Source organism: Pantherophis guttatus, chromosome 8, assembly GCF_059756535.1.
Source record: "Pantherophis guttatus breed Tessera chromosome 8, ASM5975653v1, whole genome shotgun sequence".
NCBI classification, from domain to species: Eukaryota; Metazoa; Chordata; class Lepidosauria; order Squamata; family Colubridae; genus Pantherophis; species Pantherophis guttatus.
This window is the reverse complement of record NC_142070.1, coordinates 56,459,964-56,476,375: the sequence shown is the minus strand read 5'-3', so window position 1 is coordinate 56,476,375 and position 16,412 is coordinate 56,459,964. Positions and strand designations below refer to the sequence as shown.

General features: G+C 40.9%; 1 protein-coding gene across 7 annotated transcripts in view; it reads right to left on the bottom strand.

Moving 5' to 3' along the window:
• RAB28 (RAB28, member RAS oncogene family) overlaps window positions 1-14,492 on the bottom strand; it is a 402,891-nt gene extending 388,399 nt beyond the window's left edge. The window contains exons 1-2 of one of the 7 annotated variants that reach the window (XM_087875225.1): window positions 13,867-14,492; window positions 2,126-2,222 (exon numbers count right to left, since the gene is read on the bottom strand). In XM_087875225.1, coding sequence (XP_087731351.1) covers window positions 2,126-2,222; window positions 13,867-14,184 — 415 coding nt within the window. In that variant the 5' untranslated portion in view covers window positions 14,185-14,492. The remainder of the gene's footprint in view (window positions 1-2,125; window positions 2,223-13,866) is intronic. The other 6 variants (XM_034408870.3, XM_034408872.3, XM_087875223.1 and 3 more) reach the window with 6 other exon arrangements.
• Between the last annotated feature and the right edge of the window lie 1,920 nt (window positions 14,493-16,412).

Here is a 16,412-nt window from a genome sequence, read left to right as displayed (position 1 = left end):
AGAGAAATAATAATTGAACATCTACCAATTACACTTACAGAATTTGGGAGAAAAACAAATCTAGTAACTGAACATGAAATGCTTTCTCATTTTCTAGTTGTGAAATGGCCTGCAATGTTTCAAACACATCAAAATTCACTTTTCCATTTTATGTTATATACAAGAGAACGTAAACATTTTTGAGGGTGGGAGACCATAAATAGATTCATTGCAATGGTATTGAATTCTGTTTGGTTATTTCTCTATGAACAGAATATTAGCAAATGAAAAGTCTATGTTACATACAAGCTAGACTTTTCATTTGCTAGTACCTCTATAAATATTATGAATATTTATACAGGTAGTCCTCAACTTACAACAGTTCATTTAGTGACCATTTGAAGTTACAACGGCACTGAAAAAAGTTACTTGTGACCATTTTTCACACTTATGACCATTGCATCCCCGTAGTCATATGATTTACATTCAGAAGCTTGACAACTGGTTCATATTTATGAAGGCTGTAGTGTCCCAGGATGTGATCACCTATGTGACCTTCTGAAAAATGGAAAAGACAGATTCACTTAACAACAGTGTTACTAATTTACAACTGCAGATTCACTTAACAAATGTGGCAAGAAAAGTCATAAAATGGGGCAAAACTCACTTCACAAACTTCTCATTTAGCGACATAAATTTTGGGCTCAGTTGTCGTAAGTAGAGGACTACCTGTCAAACTCGGCACGTTGTCGCCACCTGACATATTGGGACATTTTTCCCTTCACGGAGCCGGGGTGGATGTGGTCTGCATGTGACGCATCCGGCCCATGGGCTGCCAGTTTGACACCCTAGTTCTAGAAGGACAAGGCTAATATCCTTTGATTAGTCTATTCTGTTCACAGAGAAATAACCATTCAAACATAGAATTCAATGCAATGATATTTTTTTTTTAATTTGATTTATATGCCGCCCTTCTCCGGAGACTCAGAGCGGCTTACAATGCGCTAAGCAATAGCCTTCATCCTTTTGTATATTTATACGAAGTCACCTTATTGCCCCCACAACTGGGTCCTCAATTTACCTACCTTAGAAAGGATGGAAGGCTGAGTCAACCTTGAGCCTGGCGAGATTCGAACCTGCAGTAATTGCAGGCAGCTGGTCTTAATAACAGGGTGCTTTAGACCACTGTACTACCAAGACTCTTGGTCTACCCCCAAAAAATGTGAATAACTAGGTCCCAGCATTAATTTGGGTAATTATTTAAGCCTGGACAAACTTGTACATCTGATAGTTTTTTTAAAAAAAAATCTAAAATATTTTCAAGACTTAATTACTGATGCTCTAATTTAATTTATTGTTCAGAAGAGACCATCTTCATTTTACTAAGGTGAGAAAAGTACAAGCCTATGCATTATTAATTCAGCTGTGCTTTGTTTGTTTTATACTAACACCCACAATAATAACAGCAAAAATTTCACGTGAGACTGCAAGAATTTTTCTTTTCATTTCAGTTTGTTAAAGCATTATAAACTACATCTAGAGTTTTATGCATGCGAAGTGAATTACAAATGGACTTCTTTCCCACTGCCAAATTTTTCAGAAACAAACTTTTAAGATCTTGCCCACCTTTCTGAATTAATTCTTTACATTTTCCTTGCAGCATGATACAACTGGCATCTAAAATAGTTCCTTTGCACCATGAAATTGGAGATTTTGAATGTTCAAAATTGTATTTTCATGACTGTCTGGGGGTCTATTAAATACCAGCAATTTCATGTAGCCTAGCATAAGAAACCATTCACATATCAGAATCTAATACGTCCAAAAGGGTCAAGTTCTACTTTTCCTGAATTTACATATTCATCGTCCAAATCAAAGATATAATAATCTCAAATAGTATGTGCAAAATATAAAATAGTGCAACAATACAAATTTATTTAGCAATGAACCTTGTTAGTGGAATCATAGAATAATAGGGCTGGAGGAGACCTTGGAGGTCTTCTAGTCCAACTCCCAGCCCAAGGTAGGAATCCTTATTCCATCAAAGTTTTGTTCACATTCCTAAAGTATTAATTTTTCTTATGCTTTCCTGAACACTTTACTCTTACTCTTGTTTTTTATATAGTGTATTCTAATTTCATCTTACCTGGGAGTGTTATTCTTTTCAAAAAGAAGTCAAGTCCTATGGTTTGCTTGTATTGCTTTCCAAAAGTATCGTGTACAAAACGAGTAGCTAAAGAGGTCTAAAAAGAAAATTATATCTAATTCAGAAGCAATGAACAAAAAAATCTAAATTTAAACTCTATTATTTCTAATATTTTATTTCTTTTACTTACGGTAATAATAAAGCAATTTTGTAATACTGCAAAAACTTTATCACATCAAATATTAACTAGTCAATTAACTAAATACTAACAATAAATAAAAAATATTGCAATTCAGAACATTACACAAAGGAATTGCCACCTCCTGAAGCTCTGGCTACTTGACTTAAATGTACTGGGTAAGTGGAATAAGGAAGAAAGGGGCATGCATACCTGTTCTTCATTCTTTTAAACACTGCCTGTGAAACATGAAAGAAAACAACAAATGCTATTGCTGAAAAAAGGTTAAATCACTTTCAGCAATAGTATCCCAACAATCCTTCTCACCATTCTTTCCTTTTAAAAAAGGAACTCCCTGAAAACAACATGGAGTTGGACTAAATTTTAACTGTATCTCACTTTCAGGTCAAAAGGTATTTATTTTATTTTATTTTAAATCTAAAAATCCCACCTTTATTATAAATTGAAAGCAGTGAACATACCTAATACTCCTTATATTTTCCCCGTAATAACAACCCTGTGAGGTAAATTGGATTTAGAGAGAGTAACTAGGCCCAAGTCACCCATGTGTTTTCCATGCCTAAAGTGGGACTAGACCTCCTAGCATTCTGGTTTCTAAACTAGTGCCTTCAATACTAGACTGAACTAGCTCTAGAGTTCCTAAAACAATGAATCACACCATTATTTCTATTCCTGCCCTTCATTTAAGTAACTGACCTACAATCACTCTCTTCGCATAGTTTTCTTCAGGCTTCTTTTTGTCTTCAGAGTTTCACCTACCCACAGTAAAATATTTCCAAGTGTATCTATTTTGAATTTGTATTCAAAATATATGTACACATAAGTTGTTTGATATATACATCCAGAAATAAACCCATGCATACCACACAGAAAAAAAATTATCTGATGTGTTATTACAAAACCAAATTACATTATCATTTGGCAAGCCATTCCAAATACATAATTCCAAATACATATTTTTTTTTCCAATTTGCATATGCAGGTGCCTAATGATCAAAATGGAGGTGAAGTTTACAAGTAATAACACATCCTGAGTTGCACCCAAGCTAAGGAATATACCATTGGTAATTACTTACTCTTCACTTTTCTACCATTAGAAAAGGAGCTCAGACTTTCTTCTTCAGTAAAGTTTTACTTTTGAATTTTACTAATAAAAAATTCTTTCTTGGTGGATCTCTGCTCAGACTAGCTGGGAGGGCTCAATGATGATGGGATGAGCTAAGGTCACCCTTGCTAGTATGAGCAAATGGGAAGGAGGGCAGGTGGGACATAGCAGATATGAAGAAAGCGAATCAAATCAACACAACAAACTTCCAATCAAACTTGGAAAGCAGCACTGTATGATCAAGAACACCTCATGGAAACAGCTGAAACAACTGTGGATGCCAAAGGTCAGAACATACTGGACAGACACTGAACTTTCACAAACAGATCTGGAGCTGATGATAAACAGACAAGGGTAAAGACACTTATTCATTGAAAGTGTCAGTACTGAAAGAATTCCTAGGTTTACAAGATTTCCAATCAAAATATGAGCAGGAAGAAGTGAGAGAAATAAGGATCATTCCTTATAAGGATTATTAATAAGGAAGGATTATTAATAAGGAAGAGAGAAATAAGGATTATTAAGAAGGAAGAGAGAAATAAGGATTATTAAGAAGGAAGGAAGGAAGGAAGGAAGGAAGGAAGGAAGGAAGGAAGGAAGGAAGGAAGGAAGGAGAGAGAGAGGGAGAGAGAGAGAGAGAGAGAGTTTGGTATTTTAGAAATTCACCAAATATCAACCCATTTTATTCTTAAAACAAAAATACAGAAATCTGACAATAATATTCAAGTTTACTGGCAAATAAGTTTTAAAAAGTGAAAGATATATAATGGAATAACAAATACTGGAAATCACATTATCACTAATGCTAAAAATATTAGTATAAATTTTGTAGGTGTTATACATTCTGAAAACCTTCAAGAGAAAAAAAAATCAACTAACATCTCAACACACTGAATTGCCCATAATTATTTTTAATGGATGCTCAATACTTGAATACTTGAGATTTCACAATCGAAAGTTGAATATATTTTTAAGGCATTAACAATGGAAAATCTCCAGACCCTGATGAGTTAGCAGCCAAATTCTATTTGGATATTCTTATACTAGAATTTTTGACATTAAGCCATGCACTATATCAGGAAAATTGTCTCCCCTTATCCTGGCACTGTTCTAATTCCCAAACCAGGTAAAAAGGCATGTTAGAAGTTTCTTCTTACATACCCATCTCTTTTAATCTTGATAATTATTTACTAAACTATTTTATGATTTATATAATTACATATTTAAATTATATCATTTATAATTTAAGCCAATCATATTAGTTATAGGGGAAATTATTCATTCTGATCAATCATGTTTTACTCCAAAAAGAAGTATCTAGTCCTATCAGAAAATTGCTAAGTATAATTCATTTTTTATAAAATCAACATTATCTTCCTTTTCAATAAGTTGATTAGGTATCTTTTAAGCTTTTGATTGTGTGGAGAGACTGTTTTCTTTATTGAAAAAATATGGGTTTGTGGCAGAGAGGGGGTAAAGCAGGGTTGCAGGGTCGTGCTGAGGATTTTGTCCAGTATCTGCACGATAAAATCACTCAGATTCGGGAAGGCTTGGTCTCTGACTGGGTAGGTACAGACGGGATGATGGGTGCCGGTCTTGAGACTGCCATTTGGGAGGAGTTCGACCCTGTTGCTCCCGAGGACGTGGACAGGATACTGGGGCAGCTGAACGTGACCACATGTTTATTGGACCCGTGTCCCTCCTGGTTAGTGCTGGCCTCCCGGGGGGTTACGCGAGGCTGGCTCCAGGGGATTATCAACGCTTCCTTGAGTGAGGGTATCTTTCCATCTGTCTTGAAAGAGGCGGTGGTGAGGCCCCTCCTCAAGAAGCCTGCTCTGGATCCGGCTGTTTTGACTAACTACCGTCCGGTCTCCAACCTTCCCTTCTTGGCGAAGGTTGTTGAGAGTGTGGTGGTGCGACAGCTTCCTGGGTACCTGGATGAAGCTGTCTATCTGGATCTGCTCCAGTCCAGCTTCAGGCCTGGGCACAGCATGGAAATGGCATTGGTCGCGTTGGTGGATGATCTCTGGAGGGCTCGGGATAGGGGTTGCTCCTCTATCCTGGTCCTGTTAGATTTCTCAGCGGCTTTTGATACCATCGACCATGGTATCCTGCTGCGCCGGTTGGAGGGGTTGGGAGTGGGGGGCACCATTTTGCGGTGGTTCTCCTCCTATCTCTCCGGTCGCAGTCGGTGTTGGCAGGGGGGCAGAGGTCGACCCCAAGGTGCCTTGTTTGTGGGGTGCCACAGGGGTCGGTCCTCTCGCCCCTTCTGTTCAACATTTATGTGAAGCCACTGGGTGAGATCATCCATGGCTTTGGGGTGGATGATACTCTGTACAGCTGTACATCTCCACCCCAGGCCATCCCAACAATGCCCTTGAAATGATGTCCCAGTGCCTGGAGGGCGTGCGGATGTGGATGGGGAGTAACAGGCTTCGACTCAACCTTCCCAAGACCGAGTGGCTGTAGCTTCCGGCGTCCCGATATAGCCAGCTGGTGCCATCGCTGGCTATTGGGGGCAAGTTATTGGCCCCCACGGACAGGGCTCGCAACTTGGGCGTCCTCCTGGATGGACGGCTGTCTTTAGAAGAGCATATGACGGCCGTGGCCAGGGGGGCTTTTTATCAGGTTCGCCTGATTCGCCAGTTGCGTCCATTTCTGGATCGGGACTCCTTACGCACAGTCACTCAGCCACTCGTCACTTCCTGCCTGGACTACTGCAATGCTCTCTACATGGGGCTCCCCTTGAGGAGCACCCGGAGGCTCCAGCTGGTGCAGAATGCAGCCTTGCGGGGGATTATTATAGCGAGGGGGTGCTCCCATGTGACACCTCTCCTGCATGAGCTGCATTGGCTTCCAGTGGTCTTCCGGGTGCGCTTCAAGGTGTTGGTCACCTTTAAAGCGCTCCATGACATAGGACCTGGTTATTTGCGGGACCGCCTTCTGCCGCCGATAGCCTCCCACCAACCAGTACGCTCCCACAGAGAGGGACTCCTCAGGGTGCCGTCAGCCAGGCAATGTCAGCTGGCAACCCCCAGGAGGAGGGCCTTCTCTGTGGCAGCTCCTGTCCTCTGGAACGATTTGCCCCCGGAGATACGAAGGATATCGGATCTCCGGGTCTTTTGCCGTGCCCTAAAAACACCCCCCCTTTTTTTTAGCTTTTTAAATTGTCAATGGGTTTTAGTTTGAATGTTTTAAATTTTGGGCCAAAGTCATATAATTCTTTTAAAAATTTTAAATTTTGTATTGGTATGTGTTTTAGTTCTGGCTGTGCACCACCCTGAGTCCACTAGGAGAAGGGCAGGATAAAAATTGAAAAAATAATAAAATAAAATAAAATAAAATAAAATAAAATAAAATAAAATAAAATAAAATAAAATAAAATAAAATAAAATAAAATAAAATAAAATAATAAAATAATAAAATAAATAAAATAAAATAAAATAAAATAAAATAAAATAATAAAATAAAATAATAAAACAAAACAAAACAAAACAAAACAAAACAAAACAAAACAAAACAAAACAAATAAAATAAAATAAAATAAAATAAAATAAAATAAAATAAAATAAAATAAAATAAAATAAAATAAAATAAAATAAAAAAAGCATGGGAAATGTTTTGAGACACTCATCCTGGAGCTGCTGTCTTCACATGCACGGGCCTTACTTCCTCAAAGCGTAGCAAGACCCAGCAGAGTCCTGCAGACTCCTGATTGCTAGCTGATCAGCACAGAGGTCTAGCCCACAAGCATGGCAAAAATTCCACCAGTGGATGAATCACTAAGCTTCCTCCTTGATGAGAAACCCATCAGGGCTTTGCACAACCAAGCATATAGGTTATTTGGAAGCCACTCCAGCATGGTCTGGGCCCTAATCTAACTGGGCTCTTCCCCCTTGCTGGGTATTTTTGGCTTTGCAAAATTTTTGTTGCTTGTCTGCCTCTTTTTTGGACCCAGGTGAGTGGCAGGCCTCCCCAAGTCTCCCTCATTCAAGACACCTTGTGCTCCCTTTAATGACAATGTACAGTTATTTAATGACTGCATCAGAGAGAGCAGGGATGAGATAGTTAGTTAATCAAGGCCATCTTGCTTAACAACCATCACAACTTGCAACCATAATGGGCAGGTTCCATTACAGTCATATATTGAAGACTACTTGTAGTCAAGTGCTGTTATTGAAACATTTAATGATAAAATTTAACTGGTATCTCAGATTCTCAAATTTTTTATTTACTAGAAAGATTATAAAAATCATGTGAATAACTCTTCTATTTATAAATTAAATATTATGTAACCTATCACTGAATGTTGAGATATATTATTCTGTTGCTTCTTGCTGCCTTACAGAATATCAATGAGAAAAAAAATGAAAAATAAAAATATGGAAAGCAGGAAGTATGAACCAATATAGGAAGTATGACCTTAAAATAATAAAATATGAAATGAAGTATCATATTTTTCAGACTATAAGACGCACCGGAGTATAAGACGCACCAAGATTTTGAAGAAAAAAAAGTTTTTATCCTCCCCGGCCCCCAAGAGCACTCTGCGGGCCTCCCAAACCCTCTGTAGGCCCCATTTTTTGCAAAAACGGGGCCTGCAGTGGGTTTGGGAGGTCTGCAGAGTGCTCCTGGGGGCTGGGGAGGGCAAGAATGTGACACAAGGGATTTGGGAGGCCAAAAACAGGCCTGTTCGCATAAACGGGGCGTGCAGTGTTTGGGAAGCCTACAGAGTGCTCCTGGGGGCTGGGGAGGGCAAAAACCCCATTTTTGCAATAAACAGGCTCACTTTTGGCCTCCCAAACCCCCCAAGCATCGTATTTTTGTCCTCCCCCACCCCCAGGAGCACTCTGCAGGCCTCTCAAATCCTCTGCACACCCCATTTTTGCAAAAAACAGGCCTGTTTTGGGGAAAAACAGGATGCACAGGGCAGGGTTTTGGGAGGCCAAAAATAGCTGTATTTGGTGCATAAAACGCACCAACATTTCCACCTTCCTTTAGGGGGGAAAAGAGTGTGTCTTATACTCCAAAAAGTACGGTATACTAAACTGAATGTTTAAGTAGGCTGAAACAGGAAATGATTTTAAATGCTTATATTCAGAAGTTGGGATATGAAAGAATGGAATAGCACTAATACTCAGAAAGGATATAACTAATTAACCCAATAAAAGATAATCCTGTCTATTCAAATTAGATGATATCCAAGTGCACACTCTTACTCCAAATGAAATGGAGGAAACACTTGTGATGATGGCCTCCTCGGATGCTTCCCCAAATGCCTCTCCGTGCACCAGCTTGGAGGATGAGCCAATCCCAGGCACGTCAGGGGGGAGGTACAGCACACCTGGAGGCAGCCAGTGACCTAGAGCTGGGATCAGCAAGACCAAGTGTGGTGGCGCGGTCGCAGGGGGAGCAAGTAGATGAGCAGTTGGATGAGCATAGGACAGTTGAGATACAGCTGTAGGCCTCGGGCGGACAGAGCACATAGCTGCAGCTGACCAGCACGGGTGAGGAACTGCCTTCTCTGCCTGATCCAAGAGTATGCAGAGCAGAGAAGAGACAGGAACAAAGGCTCTCATCTTGGCTACTCACAAGGCGGCAGCCTCACCCCTCTTGATGGGCTGCACCGGACAATAGTTATTTAGCGCAGCAAGAGGAGGGAAACTATGCTGGGAACAATGTGTCCATTTTGGGTGCCTACCATTTGCCAGTTTTTTCGTTGATTTTCCTGATCCAGACTGTGGACTTAGACCCTAGATTCGTACCATGACTCTTAGACCTACTTTCAGATTTGCCTTGCCTTGGAACTTGACAGTGGACTTGGGAAGGTTGCTTAACTCTACTTTTTCCTTGTCATGTGGACTGCTCCAGCTTTGTGAATTCATGAGGGAATCATTTCAGAACTAACTTGGGACTCTTGTCATTGGACTGGGATTCTGGACCAGGATTCCCTGGGGAAGACTTTTGGGGGGCTTGAAAGCCTCAATAAACCCCTCCGTGGTATGTGTGCTTGGGAGTGGGAGCAGGACAACACTGAAGAATTCTATGACAAATTACAAACGGTGTAAAATGCACTTTCTGAAACTTACATGGTACTATTAATGAAAGACTGAAATGCAAAAGTTGGGGAAATGGAGAAAATTGGAATTACAGGATTTTTAATTATCTGAACTTATAATGCAGAATTTAATAGTTTTGCAAGAATTCAATGAGCCCTGATAGTGCAGTGGTTAGAATGCAGTACTGCAGGCTAACTGTGCCCACAGCCTCGAGTTTGATCCTGACAGGGCTTGAGCTTGACTCAGCCTTCCATCCTGCTGAGGTCAGTAAAATGAGGACCTAGGTTCTTGGGGGCAAATGCTGACATTGTAAACCACTCAGGGAGCACTGTAAAGCACTAAGGAATAGTATATAATTTTAAATGCTTATTGCTATTGCTATCCTTTGCTTTGTCAGCATCTGCTTCAAGCAACATAAACCCAATTAATCCAGAGCAGAATAGACACACAATATGAACACTAGGATACTTCCAGGTAGTTTGTAAAAAGAGCCCATAAATTGATTTCAAATAATCAGTTAAACATAGCAAAATTAAAAAAATTAGTGTGCCAGCAAGATTTAACCTTATTCTCAAAATATAATATTTTAATAAATCAATTATTTTTAAAATTAATAAAAATTAATACTAATGTAATATTCTGATAATAAAAAGTAAGTAATGCCATCCCACCTGGTCAGTTAGAAAGGGCATTTTACAGACCGTCAGCAAAAGAATTTTGACTTAGGAGGTCCAGAAAGACATTTTTCTGCTGTTGCCCCCATCCTACGGAACATCCAGCCCCCATCCTTCTGGCCTTCTGTCAACTGGCATAGGGATCCAAGAGTGATATGCAATCCTGGGGATGGATGGCAGCTTGAGGGTGTTTGTCCATTCTTTTAATTTTGTCTTTTTAACATTGTGTTTTAATCTGGACTTTTGTATGTATTTTATAGAATATAAAATCTATAGATTTTATCAAAGAGATGGGCAATATATAAATTTGTTTAATAATGAATACACATGCTTAACCAATATGAAAGAGAACCTGAGTTGTTATGACAATAAGAGAGATCTAGAAATCTGAAGTGGAAAAAAATATTTCCCAAGTATTAAAGAGTAAAAGATCCAAGTGTTTTTCAAAACAAAATAAGGGCGAAAGAAAGTTTCATTTTCATTGAGTAGAAACAAAGGACCAACTTTTCTGCCCTCACTGTACTGGCAGGACTGTGTCCTAGCATTTTGGTTAGAGTGACCTGTTCCTTTGAGAGGTAGCAAGGATCAGAAAGATCGACCCACAATCTGCTGTAAGGCTTTTGGATGTTTTGCCAACAAAACTGCTCAAATATGCTCAGGACTGAGTGGGCAGCATTTATATTGAGGTACAAAATTCTGCTATTTGGGATTTATTTCATCCTGGGATGTCTCAGGAAATGTGTAAAATATGGGGAGAAATGAGCACATCCTCTTCATAAATAAAATCCATGCCTTACCTTCAGGTGGATGGATGTGATCAGTTGGATCAAGGACACATGCAAAGTTTGGAGAGGGAATGATACCACCTGGCCTGAAAGAAACTTTGCCTAGATCTGGCCACGTTCATCAAGTACAATTCCCTTTTAGAGATAGTTGTAAAGGCTGTGGTCTGGCATCAACTGCAAAACATCCCAGGAGGCAGATTTTGGATCTTTTATTCAGATTCAGATCTAGTCATGGAATAGAAACTATTCATAAATAAGACTTTTTAGATCTAATCCTTCCTAAATGGATGGTTGGGAAAGGAAGGGTACACTGAGAGCATACGCACGAAAGACAAATTCTTTGTGTGTCCAATCACACAAGGAATTCTATAGAATTCTATTTTATTCTATTCTATCATTTACAGACCTGTAGTATAAGCAAATGAGACTAAAGGAAGAGGGAATTATTAGAGTAAAATCCTTCATAAACAAAATTAGAGAGAAAAAATATTCGTACAAAAAGAATATATTCAGGAACTACTTCCCTAGAAAGAGTGGTGTTCTAGCTGTCTTATAGAAAAGAACTAAGTACAGATAAAATAAGCACTGAACAGTTTAAAGCAATAACATGAAGGATGTGGCCAGACACTGGTGGAAACAACCTCTAGGACTGACAGGGAACAACTTTGGCAATGGGGGGGGGGGGAGCGCACACAGGAGTTCAAGGATCCCAAGGTGACATTGGATTGACCCCTAAGGTGAGAACATGGTTGGCTGTTTTATGTATGTTACCCTCTTGCCCGGATGCAATGGACAGGGTGTGTGTGTGAATGTGGTCCCCTTCCCAGATGAGCAGTTGGAAAGACCAGCATGTCGAGGGGGGACACTTTTGAGTGTGGGAAGGGTTGCAGAGAGTGAGGACTCCCAACGGCACAGAGAGCTACAGCTAAAGTGCCACAGGAGTATTCATCCTCCCACCTATCCATTGAATGTTTGAAGTGAGTCGGTATGACTGACAGAATGACAGGGTTGACAGTGCAGGAAGAAGGGAGGTCAGGGTTGGGAATAGAGGACCACCTCATAGTTTGGAGTAGGGGTGTCAAACTCACATCGTCACGGCAGTGTCACATGACTTTTTCCCCCTTTGCTAAACAGGCATGGACATAGCCAGAACGTGACGCATCTAGCTGGGAGTTTAACAGCCCTGGTTTAGAGTGAGAGAATCAAACCAGGTAGCGATGGGTAGGGGAAGGAACAGGATCCATAGGGCAGGCCTTTATAGGTGAAGATGCTCCTGATACTTAATAACAGTGGTATGTTCTGGGGTTCTAAGTTCACACCAGATGCTGAATAGCAGACCTTTGGAGGCACAGGCCTTTGGCTGCTCTTGATGAATACGAGGTTTATTAAAAAGGGTCCCCTCATTTGTAATGGAGGAATAAGATGATCTGGTGTGCATCACTAAGACTGGATGACACTAGATGGGAGTATTTCCCTCTTGGAGATATGCCCAGCTAGGTTTAGGGTTTGGTACTAGCCATGGGGTCTAGGACAACTCGCCATAACCAATTCGCTGCAGCCATCTTGCCATAGCCATCTTGCCACGGAACAATCCATGTGGGATAATTCAATTCAGTAAATGTTATCCACCACTATTTTATTTCCATTTTTGTCAATGGAAATAATGTTGAAGAAACAGTGGCGGATAATATTTATTGCATTGAGTTATCCCATGTGGATTGACCACGGCAAGTTGGCCACAGCAAGATGGCCATGGTGAGTTGTCCCATTCCGTAGTCATTTATTTGTGTATATTCCATATTGATATACAAAGACTTTTATTATTGAAATTATGAAAACTGTTGAAATGGTTGTGATAAAGAATTCAAATATGCTATACCATGCTTTATTGATGGTGCTTTTATATTGCCTAATAACAAGGGTTCTCTGTTATGGTGATAGAAAAGCCAAATTGGAATGTTGGTCAAAACGGACTTATCTCACAACCAATCAGCGGTGAAATGCACTTACCTTCACTACTGGTTCGGGAATGTTAGCATGTGCACCTCTTTTACGCATGCGCAGTATCTTCTGCGCATGCGCAGCAGGTCAAAAGTGAGACGTAATGATGACCCAGCAGGTGGATGGAGCCTCCCACTGCCGGTGTTACCGGTTCGTGCGAGCCGGATAGATCTGGCCGGACTTCACAGCTGTATGTGCCCACTAAGGTCAGGCTCCTTCATTGGTGACTATGGCAATAGACCTCTACTATTCTACCTCAAAGCACCTTCTGTGGCCAGACAAAACAACCCTTACAACAATTGGCACACTTATAAATCAGGGAAATCCTATTAAGCAGATACTTGAAGCAGTGTCAGGAAAATAAAGCCAACAATGCTGTATTGTTGTTATGTCGACGTTTTATTCATTTCAAGGAATAACTTGCAACATCTCTCTATTCACAGATTTCTAATCCAGAATAATAACGTTAATTCAAGGCACTGAAAAAGCTATTTTATTGCAAAATAAATTAGAACAGCATTTACATCACAGGTTTAGCTCTCATTGAGCATATATGTTGGAATTACATTACACCATTTAAGAAGGAAACGGTTCCCTAATTTCATTAGGAGAGGGGGAACACTTGATCATGAACATCCTTTCCAAACAGATTAATTTAATCGTCCCTCCAAAATGTTTATGAGATTAGCCTTTTCCCTTTCCTCCCAGACTAATTCCTGCGCCACAATACAATCGCCCCCCCCAGAAGGTGGGGGTCCCCTATGCAATCAACGCGGGGCCTCCGAGCAGTCCCGGGGGGGAAGAATCCTGGGAGAGTCCGCCCCCGACTCGCAAAACCACCCCGGGCGCTGAGGCCTTGTTTGGGAAGTCTTCGATACGCCCCCGGGGGCCCGCAGCCTCCTCGCTCTCTGGACTAACCTTGCCGGAGGCGCCATCGCCCAACAGCACGAACTTGAGCTGCCTGTTGGCGCCTTCTTCCTCCGACTCCGAGTCCGACATCGCCCGCAGTCCAGTGCGGGAAGTCGCCTTCAGAAGGGCCCTAAAGACCGCGCGCCGCCGCCATCTTGTCCATTCTGTTGCCCAGGAGCCGTTGGACTGGACCAACGCTCCAGCAAGCCGATGGGGCGGGAAGCTGCGCCGCTGCGGAAGAGGAACGGCCACGGAACGTGGAGTGCGGAGGAAGCAGGCTCGGCAGCTAGAAGAAAAATGAACGGCGGCTGCCCGTGATCCGTGCATTGACGCAGTCCACCCTCTCTATATCGTTGGTTTCTTCCAAAAACAGAACTGAATCCCATACACTGCCTATGGTCACCAGGGTCAGGGAAACGGGTGGTAAAGACACGCTCCTTCACCTGCGCAATGTGCGCGGCGCCTCCGATGCGCCTCCGCCCGCAAACCTTTAGCCGGCCCGGGAGAATCCAATATCTTGAATGCATGTGGAAGAAACCGGCAGCCATAGACGTGAATTACTGTATTTCTGTAAAAAAATGATATAGCCGCACATCTCATGCATCTTAACGTTGGGACGCTTTAAACAATTCAGAACCATTTGTATTGTGTTATTACTATTAGTGTTTGATCAGATTGTGAGATTTAAAATTCCCAAAATTTTATACTCACAAATCCAAGACAAGTCTGGTTAACAAAATCAAAGATTTATTGGAGAAAAACATGAGAATAAAAAAAAGAAAAGCGGTTGCAAGCATGGCCTCTTAGACCCTTCCTAAATGGATTGAGTTCAAAGAGCGCAAAAAGCAGTGTTCAAGCTATACATTTTATACACCTTCACAATGCACGCTACACCCAACTCCCCCTTATTCTCTTAAATCATCCTTTAACTTGTTTTACACTTTAAAGCAATGGTTCTCAACCTTCCTAATGCCACGACCCTTTAATACAGTCCCTCATGTTGTGGTGACCCCCAACCAGGGGTGGGTTTTAAATTTTTTTACTACCGGTTCTGTGGGCGTGGCTTGGATGTCATGTGACTGGGTGGCCATGATTATGTGTATAGGGACTATCCAGAGGGCTGAAAAAAGTCATTTCTGACAGGTCCTCGCACTTTTGACTGGTCTTCACACTTATGACCATCCTCACATTTATGCCCGTGCAGCATTCTTAACAACCATGTCACTCATTTCACAATTGCTTCTCGTCACCATGGTAACAAGATAGGGAAAAAAATGTAAAATGTGAAGACAGTCGTAAGTTCGAGGACTGGTCAAAAGTGCAAGGACCAGTCAAAAATAACTTTTTCAGCCCTCTGAGTAGTCCATATGCACAAAAGGACTACCCAGAGGGCTGAAAAAAGTGATTTCTGACAGGTCCTCGCAAATCAAAGATTTCTGAGACCAATGGTGAATACTTAAATTTCAGTAGTCACCAATCCCAGTCTTAAAATGAGTTTAGAATCAGTGGGAGTCACTGATAACAATGAATTAACTAGCTGCTGATAATGAGTCCAGTCCTGCCTTTCTTTTCGTTCTGTCCAAGTTTTGCAAGTATTTTTTCCAGGTATATGTTTTATTCCAAAGTATACAAACCATTATTGTTAGGGAAAAAATGGGTCTTCCAAGCAATTTTAAAAGACACTATCAGAATGACTCTGCTCTCAGCCCCCCTTTTGGCTCCTTGAAAAGCATCCCCCCCCACATATGTAAATGAAAAGAATAAGCTTAAAAATCCTAGCCTTTTAAAATTGAAAATATGGAGAATTGAGAGGATGAATTTGAGACACTAAGGGAGATGTTTCAAAAAGTAAGGGCGGCATTTAAGGAGAGATGGAAGAGGGAAGGAAGAGAAGAGAGGAAGGAAGGGAAATTAGAGTAAGAGGGAGGGTAAGAGAGGGAGGAAGAGAGGAGGAGAAGGAGAAAGGAAGAGGAAGTAGGGAGGAGAAGAAGAGGGGGGAAGAGAAAGTAAGAAGGAAAGAAAAGAGAGAGGTGGTAGGTTTGAAGAGAAAGATTGCTGTACAATAAAAAAGATGAAAGGGAAGAAAGGCAACCCCAAACAAATATGAAGATATTAAGATAAAGAATGAATTGTTAAACTTTAAAGAATAAAAGAGAACAAATATGAATAAATAGCAATAATTAGAAACACACGTACAAACATACAATGTATTTTCTTTGAACAGAGTATTTGGCTGGTTCACAAATTTAAACAGTATTTAGTCATTTCAATTAAATTTACAATTTCTATATTTCCTTTTTGCCATATTTATTCCTCATCTATTTTTTTAAAAAACCAATATTACCCTTCATCCTCATCTCTAATCTTAATCAAATTCAATTTTTCCCTTCTATTCTATATTATGGCAGCTTTGCCTGCTTCAGCTGCCATAAGAAACGGGGGGGAGGGACCAGTTAAGGGGGCGAAGGGGGGGAAGATTGCAGGAAGTGTCTTTCCAATGGAGGAGGTGTCTTTCCAAGAAACGAAACTGAATCTCCAAAGGGGCCGGCTGACCA